This window comes from Homarus americanus, unplaced genomic scaffold (assembly GCF_018991925.1).
Source record: "Homarus americanus isolate GMGI-L3 unplaced genomic scaffold, GMGI_Hamer_2.0 scaffold11187, whole genome shotgun sequence".
NCBI lineage: Eukaryota > Metazoa > Arthropoda > Malacostraca > Decapoda > Nephropidae > Homarus > Homarus americanus.
The window spans coordinates 14,546-31,931 of record NW_024723893.1 but is presented as its reverse complement, the minus strand read 5'-3'; the positions used below and the strand labels follow the sequence as shown (position 1 = coordinate 31,931).

General features: G+C 40.1%; 1 protein-coding gene across 1 annotated transcript; it reads right to left on the bottom strand.

The window, feature by feature from the left end:
- Positions 1–2,378: 2,378 nt before the first annotated feature.
- Positions 2,379–11,934, bottom strand: LOC121863984 (zinc finger protein 37-like). The gene is made up of 5 exons (XM_042362848.1): positions 11,831–11,934; positions 9,670–10,050; positions 8,778–8,942; positions 7,360–7,498; positions 2,379–4,781 (listed from the first exon to the last, which is right to left on the bottom strand). Exons 2-5 carry the CDS (start codon positions 10,048–10,050, stop codon positions 3,487–3,489), a joined length of 1,980 nt encoding a protein of 659 aa, XP_042218782.1. The 5' UTR covers positions 11,831–11,934; the 3' UTR covers positions 2,379–3,486.
- Between the last annotated feature and the right edge of the window lie 5,452 nt (positions 11,935–17,386).

The window sequence follows — 17,386 nt, the reverse complement described above, 5'->3', positions numbered from 1 at the left end:
CACCCCCAGAGAGAAACCTTTCCTTACCTGGACCCAGCGGCACTAAGCCAAAGAAGACACGACGTTCCTTAAGCTACGAGGTGAAGTATACCATCATCCAAGAGTTGGAGAAAGGAACAAGGCAGGTTGATTTGGCGCGCCAGCATGGTGTGAATGAATCTACGATTCGAACAATAAAGAAGGATGCAGCCAAGATAAAGGAGCACATGAAGATCACAAAGTCTACAGGTGCTTCTATGATCAAGTATTTTCACAACCAGGTGCTTCTCAAGACAGAAAAATTACTTGTGAGGTACTTGGTGCGTCAGGCGCGACGGAACATGGCGGTCGACACGCGCTCTGTTAAGGACTACGCACGTGAACTGTACATGGCAGTGGCACGAAAGATGGGAATTACAGAGCCCAAACCCTTTAATGCTTCCTCTGGGTGGTTACAGAGGTTTAAGATCCGGAACAAGATCACCAATATAAACATTGGTGGTGAAGAAGCGAGTGCTGACCGTGCTGCGGCTAGGGAATTTCCTCCGTTTTTACGTGAGATTATGGAGGAAGGACAGTACAGTGACGACCAGGTGTTTAACATGGACGAATCTGGTCTTTTCTGGAAAAAGCTACCTTCCAAGTCCTTCGTTGTAAAGAATGCCAGCAGGATTCGGGGCCGGAAGATGCAGAAGGAACGCATCACCGTCCTGTTTACCACCAATGCCTCCGGTACCTGTAAGCTCAAGTTATCGGTGATCCACACAGCACGCAAGCCGCACGCCTACAAAACCATGGACATGACCAAGCTAAATGTCCACTGGCTGACCGCACGTAAGGCGTGGATGTTCTCTACACTGTCCCTCTCCTGGTTTGATGACTGTTTTGTTCCCGATGTAAAGAAATTCTGTGAGCGACAGAATGTGCCATTCAATATTTTGTTGCTGCTGGACAACGCACCAGGACACTCGCCCCTACTGTTAGATCGTCACCCCAACGTAAAAGTGGTCTTCCTTCCTCCCAACACTATGTCTATATTACAGCCCATGGACCAAGAGTTAATCTGTAATGTAAAAGCTGCATTCTCAACAAAAAAATTCAAACTCCTGAACGACTACACCAACACCAGGGAAGAGTTGCGTAACCTGAGTGACACCACCACCGATAGCAAGAGCGAAGAAGATGAGGATCAACAGTTGGCACAGCAAAAAATACTGTTCAAACAATTCTGGAGAGTATTTAACATCAAGAAAGCTGTGGACTTCTTGGTGGAGTCATGGGATCAGCTGTCTATTGCTACAATTCGTCATGCATGGAGACATGTGTTGCATGGAATACCAGGTGAGAGGAGTCAATCTGTGACTGGTGAGGTTCAGAATGTTGCAGTAGCAGTGGACCTTGCCAGAGAAGCTGCGCAGACTGTTACAGTTCCAGGCTTCTCCGAGACCACCAACGACGACATCCTGGAGGTGATCAGAGATCCTGAAGTGACTGCCGACGAGATGTTGGAAGAAGATCACGTCAGTGAAGAGGAGGAAGAAGGTGCGTCATTCTCCGAAGAACACAGTTTAACTCATAGTGATATTAAGGGTGCCATGGAGTGTGCAGAGAAAATGAAGTCCTTCCTTTCCCGCGACAATGACGATGACCGCTATGAAGTCTTCCATACCCGGCTGGTGCAGGCTATGGAGCCGTACATCACGGTGTATCAAGACAACATAAACACCAGCCGTCAAAAAAGCATAACCGAGTTCTTCGCCCGCAACCCACCACAGCCAGCCCAAGCCAGTGATAGTGACAGTGAAGATGACTTTGAGGGATTTGTCAGGGAAGCCCTGACAACTGTAAGTGACAGTGATGGTGATTCACCTAGTAATGGTGATTCACCTGAGGGCCAGTAATCTGCCCTCTGCCTCGGAACCAGCCTCCATCCCCGTATGCCGACCCATCTCTTCTACTACCGTAAGTGTTCCACCTAACTTTTAGTTTTTCTAACCTAACCTTTATTTTTCCTATGTTAACCTTTATTTTTCCTAACCTAACCTCTTCTATATTACTTGTTTTTTCATACCATCATAAAGTTAAGATAAAATTTTTACTACAACATAGTTGTGTGTCGTCAAAAAGTGGAGTTTGGGGGTCGGCCCGGACTCTATTTCAATTAATCCCATATGTTATGTTATTCACTTTACGCGGGACCCTGCGGGTTACATTAACCGCGTAAAGTGAGGGTTAACTATATATATATATATATATATATATATATATATATATATATATATATATATATATATATATATATATATATATATTGTGCACATGTATAAACAATCACATACACAAGTCTGTATAGGAATATACAAAATGCGTATATGAACGGAGTAATATATAAACACTGATATATTCTGACACTTTATAACTTGCTCTTAACTACAGCACTACTACAGTACAGTATTGTTATATACGGCCAGAGTCAAATTTATGACAACTACCGGGTATCTAGATATTCACCAGGAATCATGAGCATGACTTGATGGCTGTCAGTGGTACAGGTGACATCCTTATAATTATTATTATCTTTATTAGCAGCCAGTTTTAAGTTTCTTATATACTCTGTTCAAAGAATATGTAAGAATTAGGTAGGGAAATCTAATTTATATACTGTTTTGTAAAAATTGTTAGACTGTTTTATATACAAGAAATCTTAGAAAAAAAGGCAACATATTACAATAGTAGCTATTAATTATAAACAGTTTTTTCTGTACCAAATAATTTACCTGAAATGTCCATAATACAACGTAAGAATCATTTACATGTATAATGATAAAACAAGATAGAGCACACAAGTTACCACTCATACATTACCATCCAATAGCACACACCCTCATTATTTCATCATTAAATGCCCATCACTATGTCACAACATATGATAATAATAACAACCTGGTCATTAATGTTAAACCATTTGGATAAGAAAATAATATTTTAAATTTTATTTCCATGTACATTAAATGATGCAAAGATGTTTACTGTAATATACAGTATACCGTACAGTACTTCCTGATCTTTTGCACTTATTGATTTTCCACTTTAATGTCAGATGAAGACTTACTTTTACTGGTAAAATTTTCCCCCAAACTAGTACTGTAATGTGTTTTGGTAAGGCCATCATATACAGTAATTCATAAAAAATTGTGTTTCATGTAAGGCCTGATATTGATGACCTCCACCAGAAAAACAATACACCATGATAATATAATTCCGAACAAAGACATCCAAAAAAAAACCAATTGGATAAAGGTAAATCGGTCTTCACATTTCTATTCAAAGTCACAAAATATTGTTGTTATATCAAATATCCAACTAAATGTATGGGAATAAAGGTTTAAATAAAACAATCACAATACAAATAGATTGGTAGACTGCTAAGATTCATTACCTATCATTCCCTTGATAAAAGAGTATTCAGGTGGAAGGATTATATTATGCAAAGAGCAGTGGAATTTATCACCACTGACCCAAGTTTAGAGGTGGATAATGACCTACTGTACCCTGAGCTGGAAAAGTGCCAAACATGTAGCCCATGGCTTCTCCTGCACTTGGTGGTTCTCTATTATCATTATTAGGCAGAATAAAATGAGGTATAGGTTCCTGGGTGGGTTGTGGAGGCCCTTGAGGTATGTGCATCACTCCACCATGGGTAGGTTCGCGGCTCAATTTTCTCCTGCGGATAATACTACTAGAAACTGTGGTTCTAGCATTGTTGACTCCACTGCCACCTTCCCCTGCAGTTATTGCTGCTGTGGGAGCATTTGCTTTAACATAGCCTTCCAAATTCTCCAAATGACCATGCTGCTTGATGTGTGAGAGCACTAGAGGCTTACGCATAAATCCTGCACCACAGAGAGTACATTCATATGGCTTTTTATCTGAATGAGTAAACATGTGGGCCCTGCAGTTATTTGATGAATTAAATGCCTTGCCACAAACTTCACACTTAAAAGGTTTTTCTCCCGTATGTATTCTCATATGTTTCTTAAAATGCTGCTGATAGACAAACCCAGCATCACAAAATTCACACTTATAAGGTCGTTCACCTGTATGAATACTCATTATATGACCATTTAATAATCTTTTCCATTTAAAGGCTTTGTCACATAATTCACATTTGTACCTTCTTTCTTGGAGATGTGTCACCCTCTTATGTGAAGATAAATTACTCTTCTGACGGAAACATGTTCCACAAATGTCACATTCAAATGGCTTCTCCCCAGTATGAGTTCTTTCATGGTCCTCTGCTTTGCTCTTAGTTGTAAACACTTTACTACACTGTCGACACTTAAACTGCTTAATGTGCGTAATGTCAAAGGCTTGACAACCTGGCTTTCGTTTCCCATTTTTCTTTTTCCCTTTGTGCAATTTCTTATGCTTAATCAAGCTATCAGTAGTCAAGAAACTTTTTTCACACATATCACATTTAGGTGTTTCACTACTAAGTCCGTGTGATTCTATATGTCCTGCCAGGAGAGTCCTAGACTGGAATACTTTTCCACATAGAGTACAGTTATGTGTTCCATTTTCATCATCTGTCTCATCTACTTCTTCTTGATCCCCCTGAATGTTATCTTCTTCATCTGATGTGATATGTTCCTCTTTCAATTCAACTTCTGGGGCTAAACTCTCATCAACACCTTTCAAAACCAGCTTACCAGACTTGACTGTTAATCTACCAGCTTTCCGTGGTCGTCCCACTTTAGGTGGCCTGCCCCTTCTGCCAGTGACTTTAGGCTTTGGACCCTTACCTGTAAAAATCAGTGCCACATAATATTTATATAAAAGCTCATTGACAATTTCATATCATTAAAATCACAGTGAAAGATAAATATTCTCCAAGCTGCAATACTGGTGGACTTAAAAATTACTGAGTGTAAAATGTAAATTTCCAGTTGGATCCCTTGATCTAGCCAAGGTTTTTTTTTATACAAATACAGTACACTGTACCAATTCAAAGCCAGAGAAGCCAAAGGCTTTTAAATAGCAACCCTGACTGACCATTTTCTATTTTTAATTGATCATAGAAGATAGTACTTCAGGAATTCACCACCTGCAGCTCTACACAAATCTAACCACTTCTGTCCTATACCACAGGGAAGTGGGTGGGTAGCTAGCTGGGCCTTCAATCAAATAAATGGATTTCAGGATCCATCCCTCATTTAAAATCTACAAACTATATGCGGATAGTCCAAGATGCAAATGCCAGTTATATTATGGAAAGAGGAGGATATTGGTCATATGTATAGCAACCCTAAAGAAGCTCGGAAGTTATAAGGTTAAATTTACTCCATGTGGTCCATCCCTTCATTCCTATTTTGTAATACAGTACTAAGGAAGTGGACAGTCTCACACAAAGAATAATGAAGCTGTGATTCCTCTGAGGTCATGTGCTGGCTTGAGACATGTACTTGTAATAATTCTCAAGATTACTATATCCTTTAGAGCTTTATATACTGTATATACCTCAGATTCAAGATGAGATGCTTTGTAATTTATGGATATGAGTGAATGGTGATATTTGTCTTTTCTGGTCTGTAAACAGGAAACTATTCGAACTTGGTCTACAGTCTAAACCTAAGGATGATCATGACATGACAGCTTCCCTTTCGTGGATGAATTCCAGAAACCCTAGCTCTCCCTCCATCAATACCTCAATCACCCTCTTGTGATCTGTTGTGTAGAAAGGCCTTGAGCTCGAGGATATGGTAGTAGGAGGGGTGGATGATAACTTTTAACTGCGACTGTACATGTATAATCATGTAATGTTGTATACTATCTGCAAATGTGCAAAGTTATGGGAATTAATTGATTATATTTTTTCATCATTTTCAAACTACAGCCAAGTATATTTGTTTAATGGACAAATGGTTTATCAGTCAATTCATCATCTTAACAATTTTCCTTATTACTTTTCATGTATCTATGTACAGTGGTCCCTCGATTAACGAACGGTTCAATTAACGAAATTTCGGTTAACGAATTAGCTCCCATAAGGTTTTTCGGTTCCATTAACGAACAAAACTTCTATTAACGACAGCCTTATGAGAAACACGCCTTGATGTGCGCATCAGCTATCGGCTAGTCCGCCAATACAGTAATTGGTTTACGTTTACATTCGTTTCCAATGGAGTAAATATCAAGAAAGTTGTTCTCTTGAATATTTTTGCATTTTTTATATTAAAATTATTGGTCATTCTGAAATTTAGTTAACATATTGATAATATAGACAGCACAGGGAACAGTTTTTGTGTGCCCTTCAGCTGATCGAATCACCCACCAACGCTTCTCAGTTTAACTTTGTTTACAGTGGAGTGATAATATACAGTGCAGAAATTATTATGAAACATGAAGGCATTGGAACCAATGCACTCTGTAAAGAATATGGCATGTCATCATCGACTGCCTTTACAATCAGCTGTTTGATATGTAAACAAAGCTGCCAGGAATTAGACACACACCTCAAGGTAAGTTAAAATATAGTATTCTATTGTTTTTTATTTATTATTATATACAGTATACTGTACAGTACAGTACTGTATTTAGTTTATATTTGATGTTTTGTTAATTCTATTACCAATATACAGTACTTTGTATGTATACTTTTTCTGTGAGTTGGAACCAATTACTTAATATCCCATTGAAATAATAGATTCAGTTAACGAATGACTCTGTGGAACCAATTGTGTTGGTTAATCGAGGGACCACTGTACTGAGACTTTGCTCTGACACAGAAGGTAAAACACAGTTCCATTTGCTGTCACAGATATATTGTCCATAGAGGCACAATAAAAATAGATAGATTTATTTTAAAATCCCATGTTATAACAGCACATATTAGGCAACTCAATTACAGTCCATTGTTTATGAGACTGAAAAAGCCAGGTCTCAGGACCCCTGATAAAAGTGGACCTGAGCTGTATTTTCCCATGTGCAACATCCAACAAAAATCCTAAAGTTATCAAAGAGAATCAAATATTTAACAAAAAATTGGTGGATAATGTCATAACACAATACACAAAGCAAAACTGTAGAAGCATGAAATGTTGCCACAACAATAGCAACTAAACATATACTGGTATATGTAGCCTCAGCAAGATATTGAATATTATAGAGGGAAACAAAAAGTATATGTTGAGTCATGTTACACTATTAAATGACATAAAAACTACACATATACACACCTGTACTGTTCTTGTGGGATTATTGGGAATACAATATTAAGATATGTCAGTGCAAGATGTTACGTGATACTTGGTCCCTCTTCAGTATGATTCAAGAAACCTATCCTATTTTTAACTCGACAAAATAATCCCTATCAACTATTACCTGTTGAGGGAGGTTTCATAGGCTTCTTTGGTTTCGGGGGAGGAGGAGTAGGCTGTTTGGAAGGTTCTTCCAAAACAGCTTTCCCAACAAGTCCTTTTTTTACCAAAGCCAATGTCATTGTGTACTTACTAGACACTACCTGAAAAAAAACTTAGTATAGTAAGATTAATAAAAAAAAAATCACCTGCATCACTCGTAGCTCAGCAAACAGTAATACAATGGGGAAAATTTTTTTTTGCAAAAACAAGGTATATAATTTTCTCTAACACTATGTAAGATACAGCTAACAGCACAGTATCATCCACAAACAATAAATACAATACAAAGCTTTCACTCTGTGTCATGATGTATGTTTCACCCCAATCATCTATTCTTATTTTCATATTGTGCATTAATGAAAGCATGAAGACATCAAGTATCCAGGGTGATATCACACACACTTCATACAATCCTTCTGTTACTTCAACCGTTCACTCACCGACTAACATTAATTATCCTACATGCACCAGTTCCATACTCCTAAGCCTTCAACAAGCTTCTGTATACCTGTTCAACATTTCCCAAAGGGCTTTTCCAATAGGCCTTATCATATGTGTTGCTAAATCTGTGAATGCATCATATACTGTTCCTGGCCTATGAGCATTTCTGTAATACTTCTTAAATAATCAATTACAGTACTATCTTCCCATATACTTTACCATACACTTGTTCTTACTACCCTTGCCTTTACACAATGAGTCAAAAACCACCTTCCAGTTACACAATGGGTCATAAACCACCTTCCAGTTACACAATGAGTCAAAAACCACCTTCCAGTTACACAATGAGTCAAAAACCACCTTCCAGTTACACAATGGGTCATAAACCACCTTCCCTTTCCACAATGGGTCATAAACAACCTTCCTTCAATCATGTGGCACAGTACTTCCTTTCTCTCCCACCTTTATCATCTACTTTTCTTAAATGTTTTATCACCATCTCTTTCTCAACTGTATCTTATCTTATCTGTCTTCTTAAGTTTTAGTCTTGTTGTAATTACTGTACTATATTTAATTCTCCTTTGTCTTTCATCCATCTTAAATCACAATAAAATACACTATCTAGTTTTCCTTTTCTCAGCTTGATAACACATATATTAGTAACATGCACACATTAATAACCAGAACTTAATTACTGGTAATGCTATACAGTATAATGAAACCAGGCTTTAAAATGCTGAGCTGAGAAATGGTGTTTTTAATCTAATTATCTAACAATGAACTCGGTAATTTTCATTGATAGTTTCTGTATGGTTAATGTTAATCTGCATTTTTCTGTACCATAATACAGTGCCTTTTACCAGATTTTTACAATACTGTCGGATACAGAATCTTTTGCTGATCATTAAACATTTAGTAACTGAGAAAGCTATTCCTTACCCGTTTCATGCTGACCAGTTGACCTTCCAAAGCATCAATGTCATCCAGAAGTTTGAAACACTTCTTACAAACAATGCTGGAGTGAACAGTAGCAGCATTCAGTTCCTGGTTTATGATGGAGCCCAGGACATTATGAATTTGCATCTTACCTAAGGATGTGATGACCTGTTCAAAAAGAGTAACAGAATGAGTTAAATTTCAAAATCAATGTCCTCTTGATCAAGATAAACTGACTGAGGTTCAGAGTAATACATTTCTACATGACCACAGAGGATGTACGTTATTTAGGAAATCTGAGTATCAAGATGCAGGATTTACATGACAATGATTAAATATTAGGTTACACAATGAGCTCTCTTTCTACAATATAAAGTACACTACAGTAGAGTCAACCCAATCCGTAAGGGACTTCTCAATAAAAGATATTGCCAAAAAGGGACATCTTTTTATCTGGTAAAACTAGTGAACTAAGCCAGTAAGATCCAGTAATGGGAACATTGTCCACTACTGACAAAGTGTACTGCTCTTAAAATGTCTCAAAACAACACAAAAGTGATGGTACTGACTTCAGTAGTGCAAAAAGAAAACAGTGATTTGTATCAAAGGGATATGGAAACTCTCCAAAAACTTGATACAGAAAGTCTGTGACCAATCATTTTGGATTCCTGATACTCAAGTGTGCCAAATAAGATGAATATTTTGATGATTGGGAATTATAGGTGAAATATTTATTGTCTTATTTTATATATACATTAAGAAAATGCCAACCTTCCCATTTAGGGAATCCTTCCAATAAGTGACATGGTTTGAACATATTACAGTAGTCTGGTGTTGGAAGGGTTCATCTTACAGAATACAACAGTATATTTAATCATGGTACAGTACAGTATACCTTTTCTGAGAAGACTTCCATACCACCCTTGGCAAACATGCCAAGGTGGACATTACACACAAGACAGTGTGGAGTTGCTGACCCTCCAGTTCTGCTTATTTTAGGAGCTACTTGTGGGATAGGTGGTGGTGGAGGGTGGAGCTGCTGAGGCATTTGTTGTGGCTGTGGTTGTTGAGGTTGTGGCTGCTGTTGCTGTGGTGGTGGAGGTGGTGGCTGTGGATGCTGTTGTTGTTGTTGCTGCTGCTGTTGTTGCTGTTGCTGCTGTTGGTGTGCTTGTAACTGGTGTTGCTGTTGCAGTTGTTGCTGCTGAATCTGCTGCATCTGTTGCAGGTCAAACGGTTGCCATTTTTGCAAAATTTGCTGGCGATTGTTCCAATCCATCTGTGTGAAAACGTTTACATTATTAATTTTAAATACTACACCTCAAGTTATAGGAAATAAAAAAGTGTCATGTACCACTACTGTATACAGTGCTATACAGTATTATCAGACGTAAGAAATCCCAAGCTGCATAAACTATCTAATGATATAATATATGATGGTAGGCCGAGTGGTTCCAAAATCATCACTGCTACACAGTTGCATTCTTCCAGTCACTAAATAATACAAGGTTATGGTCACTTTCATCTCTGGGGTTAGAGCCTTATTCCTCCCAGTTCTACTTTATAGTGATTCCCTCACTAAATCAGTCACTGCCATGTTACCTGCACAGTTCAGTCGGTATTGCATGAGTTCAGAATCACTATATTCATTAAATATATCTCTCCTTTCCCGAAAAGTGCATTGTCGCCACTGATGATGATGTTGGTTCACCAGGGTATCAACTAATAGACGACTATTACGAGACTTAAAAGTGCTCCCGAGGTCTTTTAACTTGACAACTATTAAGGCCCTTAAAAGTTTTGTGTATGTACTATTAGTGCTTAACAGGAAAATGTCAACCTTAACAACTGTTTGTTAGCACTTAAAAGTTTTGTGTATACCAGCCCTGGTATCCAGGAAGATAACAAAACTTAAGAACCAAAACATGAGGATTGGACTTAAAAAAAAATAAAAATTAAAATTAAAAAGATGAGACAAAATGACAGGAAGGTATTTTTCTTTTCTTTCTTTTTTACTGAAAGTTTAACCTTTAAAAAATGTAGACACACTATAAAGCAATATTTTGTTTCTTTTTTGTTCCTAAATTAGTGATATACACTACAGTATTTCTTAAAAGCTTTCCTCCATGTATTGTGTGAAGTGTGTCAGCAGTGAAGAACATATTATTTCTCCTCTTTAAACTCGAGTGATTTAAAAATTTGCAATTTAATAAAAATGGTGACATAACCAGTATATAATTTACAACTTTAATAAAAAAAAATATCACCTCATTATTCATTAACATTCTGCACTACAAATTTATTTGTCTACAGCCGAGTTTCCTTTAAATTATTGGTACCTTAATCCAAGTACAACTTGGCATAAAAATAAACTTCATAGTTTCCTAAAAGATTTGCTTGTGATAATTGTATAATTAAAATAAAAAAGATCCTTCTGAAAAAGAAAAGGTTTGGATAAAATTAAGACATTCAAATATTAAGAGTTGATTATAAGAAGAAACATCTTTGCAAAACAAAACCACCTCAAAATTAAATAATGGATAAGGAAGTAAACTTGCGAATATGAAATAAAAAGGAAATATATAAAATACATTGGTGTACCATAAGTAACTCAACCTTCTTACTGAATATTCCCTCAAAATCAAAGTTTAAGCAATTTTCTGTTCTTTTTCAGCTGGCAATTATAAGGTGAATAAAATATCAGGCAAACTGTTGTTGTACAGTACAACAAAAATACACTTGTACGAAATCTGAGATCAATGTTATTAAATTAATTCTCATATCTACAACGATTCAGCTTCAAAATAATAATCACCTTGACATATAAGCTCTGACATTACAATTCTGTTGAGTGACAAACACTAACATGAATGCTAGAGCCAAATACAAGGAATTATAAAGCAGTGTCTCAGGCGTCAGTGCTACCAAGGATTTGCTGTGAAGCCTCAGCGCGCCATCACTCGCACCGCTATATTTAAACCCAAAATCCCTTACTAGCTGTTACTCGCGAGTTTATTAAATAGCGAAGGAAAGATGCTTGATATTATAGTGTAGTGTACCTTGAGTTTGTGCAGTGACAAGTGAGGATAATGTTAGGCTGGGGTCATCTCTCAGGGGTCCGGCAGCGACGCCAATAACGACGGGGAGTGGGCGCTTGTTTTGTTCCAATATTCCTGCCATGATGCTACCTCATTATTGTGTCAACTTGTTCTCCAAAATATATCTAGACACCAATTCTAATGTAAATACTCTTATTAAGTAAAGATAACAAAATTATTTATTACATTATCAAAATACCAATTATTTATTGTGCTATTCGAAGGAACGCATTTAGTGAAGTAAAAATATAAAGAAGTTTCTTAATGAGTGATGGAAGGTAGATATATAAACCAAAAAGATAAGATAAACTATCGCGCCTCATCTCGGAAACAGAAATGACTAGCGTAGTGTATGTGGCCAGTTGTCTAATTTCTCTTTGTGTTTGTCTATTTTGTCTTTGTTAGGCTTGTAGGGGTATGCGATATTGGTTCACACTCAGGATGGGATGGAGAAAGGAAACTCACAATGTGCTCACTGTATACATATTGTATTGGATGTACAATGCAGCTTGTTGCTGGGTAGGTAGCATGGTAATAAGAGTTGAGTAGAGAGAGCTGGGTGGTGAGGGTGCCCAGAGTGAGGGCACGCGGCTTGAGGGACGCCAAGGTCGCTGGCGGGAGCGGCAGCCACCAGGCTGGCGCGGAGGAGGAGGTGTTGCTTGCTGGTGGCACTGGGTAGAAAAGAGAGCTGGTCACAGCGGTGTCAGGCCTTATAAGGCGGGGGTAGGCGTGGGTAGATAGTTGACCCCCGCTCTGTGGGCGGCGCTGGAGGCGTAGGCTGGGGAATTCGAGAAGGTTCGGTGCTTGTAGGGGAGGAATCCACTACAATACTCCCCTTCCCCTCCGGGCGCGGCTGGAGGTTGGCAGAGTTGCGTGCCACATGTGGGACATAACGGCGAGGGCGTGGATGAGTCGGCCGCAAGGGGGGGGGGGGGCAACTCTGTCTAGATACACGGGTTCTGTGGGAGAAGGAGGGTTGTGGAGGCGATGAATGTTGTGCTACCCTCGCGACAGGTACAGAGTCGTCAGATGCGCCTGTTGGGGTGTGTGGGCCTGGGTCAGGAGCAGGGGCTGCGTCAGGAAGTGTGTCCATGACAGCAGCAGGGTGCATGACAGCAGCAGTGTCCACGACAGCAGCAGGGTGCAGGACAGTAGCAGGGGGTACCTGAGGGAGAAAAGAGGGGTGTGTGGGTCCGCGGCAGGGGATACTGCTGGGCCGGGGTCGGCGTCTGAGGCAGGACGGGTGTGTTGGGGTCGGTAGGACGTGGTGCTTGGGGCAGGAAGAGGAGCTGGTGTCTGCTTAGAGTAGCAGAGCTGCTCTAGGGTGTCTAACCTGCGGTGTAGAGACAGTAGATGTAGAGCCGATGAGAGCTGCTTCTGTGTGGATAAGCCAGTCTTCCATGTTGCTTGAAGACTGGGAGAGTGATCAGTTTCTCCTCCATCCTGTGTGACTGCGAATCTCCGGGGGTCACCATTTGTAGGGGTATGCGATATTGGTTCACACTCAGGATGGGATGGAGAAAGGAAACTCACAATGTGTTCACTGTATACATATTGTATTGGATGTACAATGCAGCTTGTTGCTGGGTAGGTAGCATGGTAATAAGAGTTGAGTAGAGAGAGCTGGGTGGTGAGGGCACGCGGCTTGAGGGACGCCAAGGTCGCTGGTGGGAGCGGCAGCTGCACGGCTGGCGCGGAGGAGGTGTTGCTTGCTGGTGGCACTGGGTAGAAAAGAGAGCTGGTCACAGTGGTGTCAGGCCTTATAAGGCGTGGGTAGATAGTTGACCCCCGCTCCGTGGGCGGCGCTGGAGGCGTAGGCTGGGGAATTCGAGAAGGTTCGGTGCTTGTAGGGGAGGAATCCACTACAGACTCGCATATACATACGTACATGTAGGAGATCTCGCACTAAAAGGATGGAGATGAGAAAGGGAACTCACAAAGGGGTGAGGAGCTTTTTTTGAGGAGGCCTTCTCTGCTTATAAGCGTGGTGCTGTCTGACCTTCGAATCGAATCGATGGGTGAAGTAAAGTGTGAAGAGATCTTGATGCGGGTGCGTATATTGGTGGTACGGGAACTGGAATTGAAGAATGAAGGTGGAGTTTGGAAGGAATTGGGGTTGGTGGATAGTGCAAGAAGAAAGGCGAGGAAATTGGAAAGTAGTGGTAGGGTGCAAGGTCTTGGGGCTCAACCCAAGTGCTTCTATTTTCTCATCACTTTTACTTTTATCCTCTTCACCACTCATCGGCTCGTTAGCTGCCTGGGCGATCGGTCACGTCTCTGTTACGCACTGTTGGCAAGTACTGGGCATGCACCTGCTCCTCAATGTACCTGAACCCGCTCCAGTGTTGGTCAAGTCTTGTCTTGAAAGAGCTCACATTTGGTGCCGTCACAACACTTTCTTGTAGATTGTTCCAAGAGTTCACAACTCTCACTCCGAAAAAGTTTGCCCTCACAGTTTTCTGGACTTGCGGCTTCTTCAATCTTGAGCTGTGACCCCTTGTGGGGCGAGCGTCCGCCAGCTCCAAGTAAGGACACTCGACTGAGTAGTGCCCTTTGAGATGCTTATACACCTCAATTGGGTCACCCCTTGCCGTCTGTAGTATAAGTTAGGCAAGTTCAGGCGCTCCAATCTCACAGGGTAGCTGAGGTGCCGAAGGGCAGGCGCCAGTCTGGTGGCCCTCCTTTGAACATTTTCATCCAACTGATAGTCCCTAGCATATATCGGGGACCAGACGGGGTGACAGTACTCCAGATGGGGAAGCACTTCACTCTTGAAGATCGTTACGAGAGACTGACCGTCTAGATATCTGGACGACCTTCTTATAAGACCCAATAATTTATTTGCCTGATTTTCCTTCTTCTCGCTCATTGTCAACATACACACCGAGGTGTTTTAGATAAAACAATATTTGTTCTATTAATGATTCTGAAACGTTTGTCAAGACCAATTTGATAATTTTTGAGGTTGTTAGACATAATTCAACATCATATTATTCCTACAATAACATTTTAACTGGTATACTGCAGCCGATCTTTTGGTGAAGAGGATAAATGAAAGGAAAAGTAATCAGAGACGTGATCTATCGCCCAACCGGCTAACGAGCCGATCAGTGGCGAAGAGGATACAAGTAAAAAAAAAAAGATTGTGCGTGCCATTTTCCGTTCGTACCTCCTGGGTTTGAGCCCGAGGTCGAGGATAGATAAAGAAAGATGTTCCCTAATGCATAAACGTTTTTAACACAGCTGTATATGTATTGATGTATGAGTAGGTTAAATAAATTCTAGATTATTATAAATAGTCTAGCATAATATATAGGCCATTAAAGCACGTTTTAAGCCTTATTAATATAGGGTAAAATGCGATAAAGGTAAAGGAACTGCGCACGCTCAGAAACCAGAATATTAATTAGTAAACAAACAAATGAGCCTGGTAGTGAAGCTGTCACCTTTGCCAGTTATAAATTATACACAATTACAACGCCACGTTACCTGTGTATGGGAAACAGCAGGCGCAGGTATGTGCTTATTTTAATTCTAGTAACCAATTTTCTAAATGTAATAAAGCAGCAAAGGCAAATATACGGCTGGTGACCGTCAGTGGTGAAGTAATTAGGAGTTTTTTTTTATGAGAGTTTTGGACAATACCCCTATTAGTTGAGCAATGTGTTTTCCGATTGTTTAGACAGTTTTAAGACACTTTTCTTCTATAATGATTCCGTCATATTTAAGTAATTTGCGAGGGATACGTTATAAAAGAAGTGTCTTAAAATTGTCTAGTCTAAACAATGGGAAAACACATTTGCTCAACTCGAGATCCATATTGTCCGAAACTGCAGTTATACCACAGTTTTGTACACTGATTATGCTTTTCCTTCTATTAATTTTCTTGTGCAAATACTTAGTTTTCTAGATATAGGCGAGTTAAGATATAGGTTAGGTTAGGTCAGGCTAGGTTAGGTTAGCACATGATCTCACCCATTTTAATATTTTTTTCCAACATAATACAGTATTCCCTTATATAATTAGTGAAAATTGGGGGAAATTTTAGTCATGCACCGGTTTTTCTCTCGCTGTTAGTAATGTTTTCTCGTAATGTTTAGATAATTCTAAGACATTTTTTCTTCTATGGTATTTCCGCCGGAAATTAAGGATAACCGAGATATTATTTTTTCAATATTATTAGATTTGGTCAGTCACAAGTGTCGTCATTTGTTGTTTACGTCTCACAGAGAAGGTCTTGTGGGGTTTCGTGATATGGTGGTGATATGGTGGTGGTGAGATGGTGGTGGTGAGATGGTGGTGGTGATATGGTGGTGGTGGTGATATGGTGGTGTTGAGATGATGGTGGTGAGATGGTGGTGGTGGTGGTGATATGGTGGTGGTGGTGATATGGTGGTGGTGGTGATATGGTGGTGGTGGTGAGTGATATGGTGGTGGTGGTGGTGATATGGTGGTGGTGTGGTGGTGGTGATATGGTGGTGGTGAGATGGTGGTGGTGGTGATATGGTGGTGGTGAGCTGGAATCTGAAATAAATACATGGAGTTAATATATGATTGACATAGTGAGGTTGTGGTGGTGGTGAGATGGTGGTGGTGGTGAGATGGTGGTGGTGGTGATATGGTGGTGGTGAGATGGTGGTGGTGATATGGTGGTGGTGGTGATAGTTGTTGTTGTAATTCTTTTTATTCTTATTTGTTTTCATCATTTATTTACAAATTTAGTTCCTTAGTTATCCTATTTATCTAATTAGTTCTTGAATGAAATGTAAGAAATTTTCTGATAATTCATATAATTCTAGGTGAAATGCAATTAGTTATTCTCTTAAAACGACTTTATTTATTTGAATAATACTTGTAATAACGAAATTGTATCAATAATTAAACTAAGATCTCAATCCGTTTCTCTTGCTTATATCAAAAGTACATTACTGTACTTTATTACACACGTTCATTTCTTTATAACATTCGTGCCTTTCATCAGGGCTTTCTTGGGGCTTTCCTCTGGGCTTTCCTGGGGGTTTTCTGGGGCTTTACTGGGACTTTCCTTTGGACTTTCCTCGGGGCATTTCCTACGGCTTTCCTCAGGGCTCTCTTCAGGTTTTCCTCGGGATTTCCTGAGTCTCTTCGGGGCATTCCTGGACCTTTCTTGGTGGCTTTCTCGGGGCTTTCCTGGAGCTTTCTTCAGGGCATTCCTGGGGCTTTCCCCGGGGCTCTTCGGGTTTTCCTGGGCTTTCTTCGGGTCTTTCTTGGGTCTTTTCTCGGGGCTTTGCTGGGGCTTTCCTCGGGGCTTTGCTGGGGCTTTCCTCGGGGCATTCCTGGAGTTTTCTTTGGGGCTTTCCTGGAGCTCTCCTCGGGGCTTTTCGGGGGAATTCCTGGCACTTTCCTCGGGGCTTTCATCAGGGCTATCTTGGGGCTCTCCTCGGGGCTTTCTTCGGGGCATTCCTGGGGGGTTTCTTTGGGACTTTCCTCGGGGATTTCCTCAGGCTTTCCTATGAGTCACTTGGGATAATTCTGAGT

What these genes read in the sequence shown, in the direction of transcription:
- LOC121863984 (XM_042362848.1), bottom strand. Translation starts at nt 10,050, where the DNA reads ATGGATTGGAACAATCGCCAGCAAATTTTGCAAAAATGGCAACCGTTT. An exon ending in TGGAAGTCTTCTCAGAAAAG is followed by an intron (nt 8,943 to 9,669) that starts GTATACTGTACT and finishes CTTTTTGAACAG; the next exon opens with GTCATCACATCCTTAGGTAA. An exon ending in TATGAAACCTCCCTCAACAG is followed by an intron (nt 4,782 to 7,359) that starts GTAATAGTTGAT and finishes TGATTTTTACAG; the next exon opens with GTAAGGGTCCAAAGCCTAAA.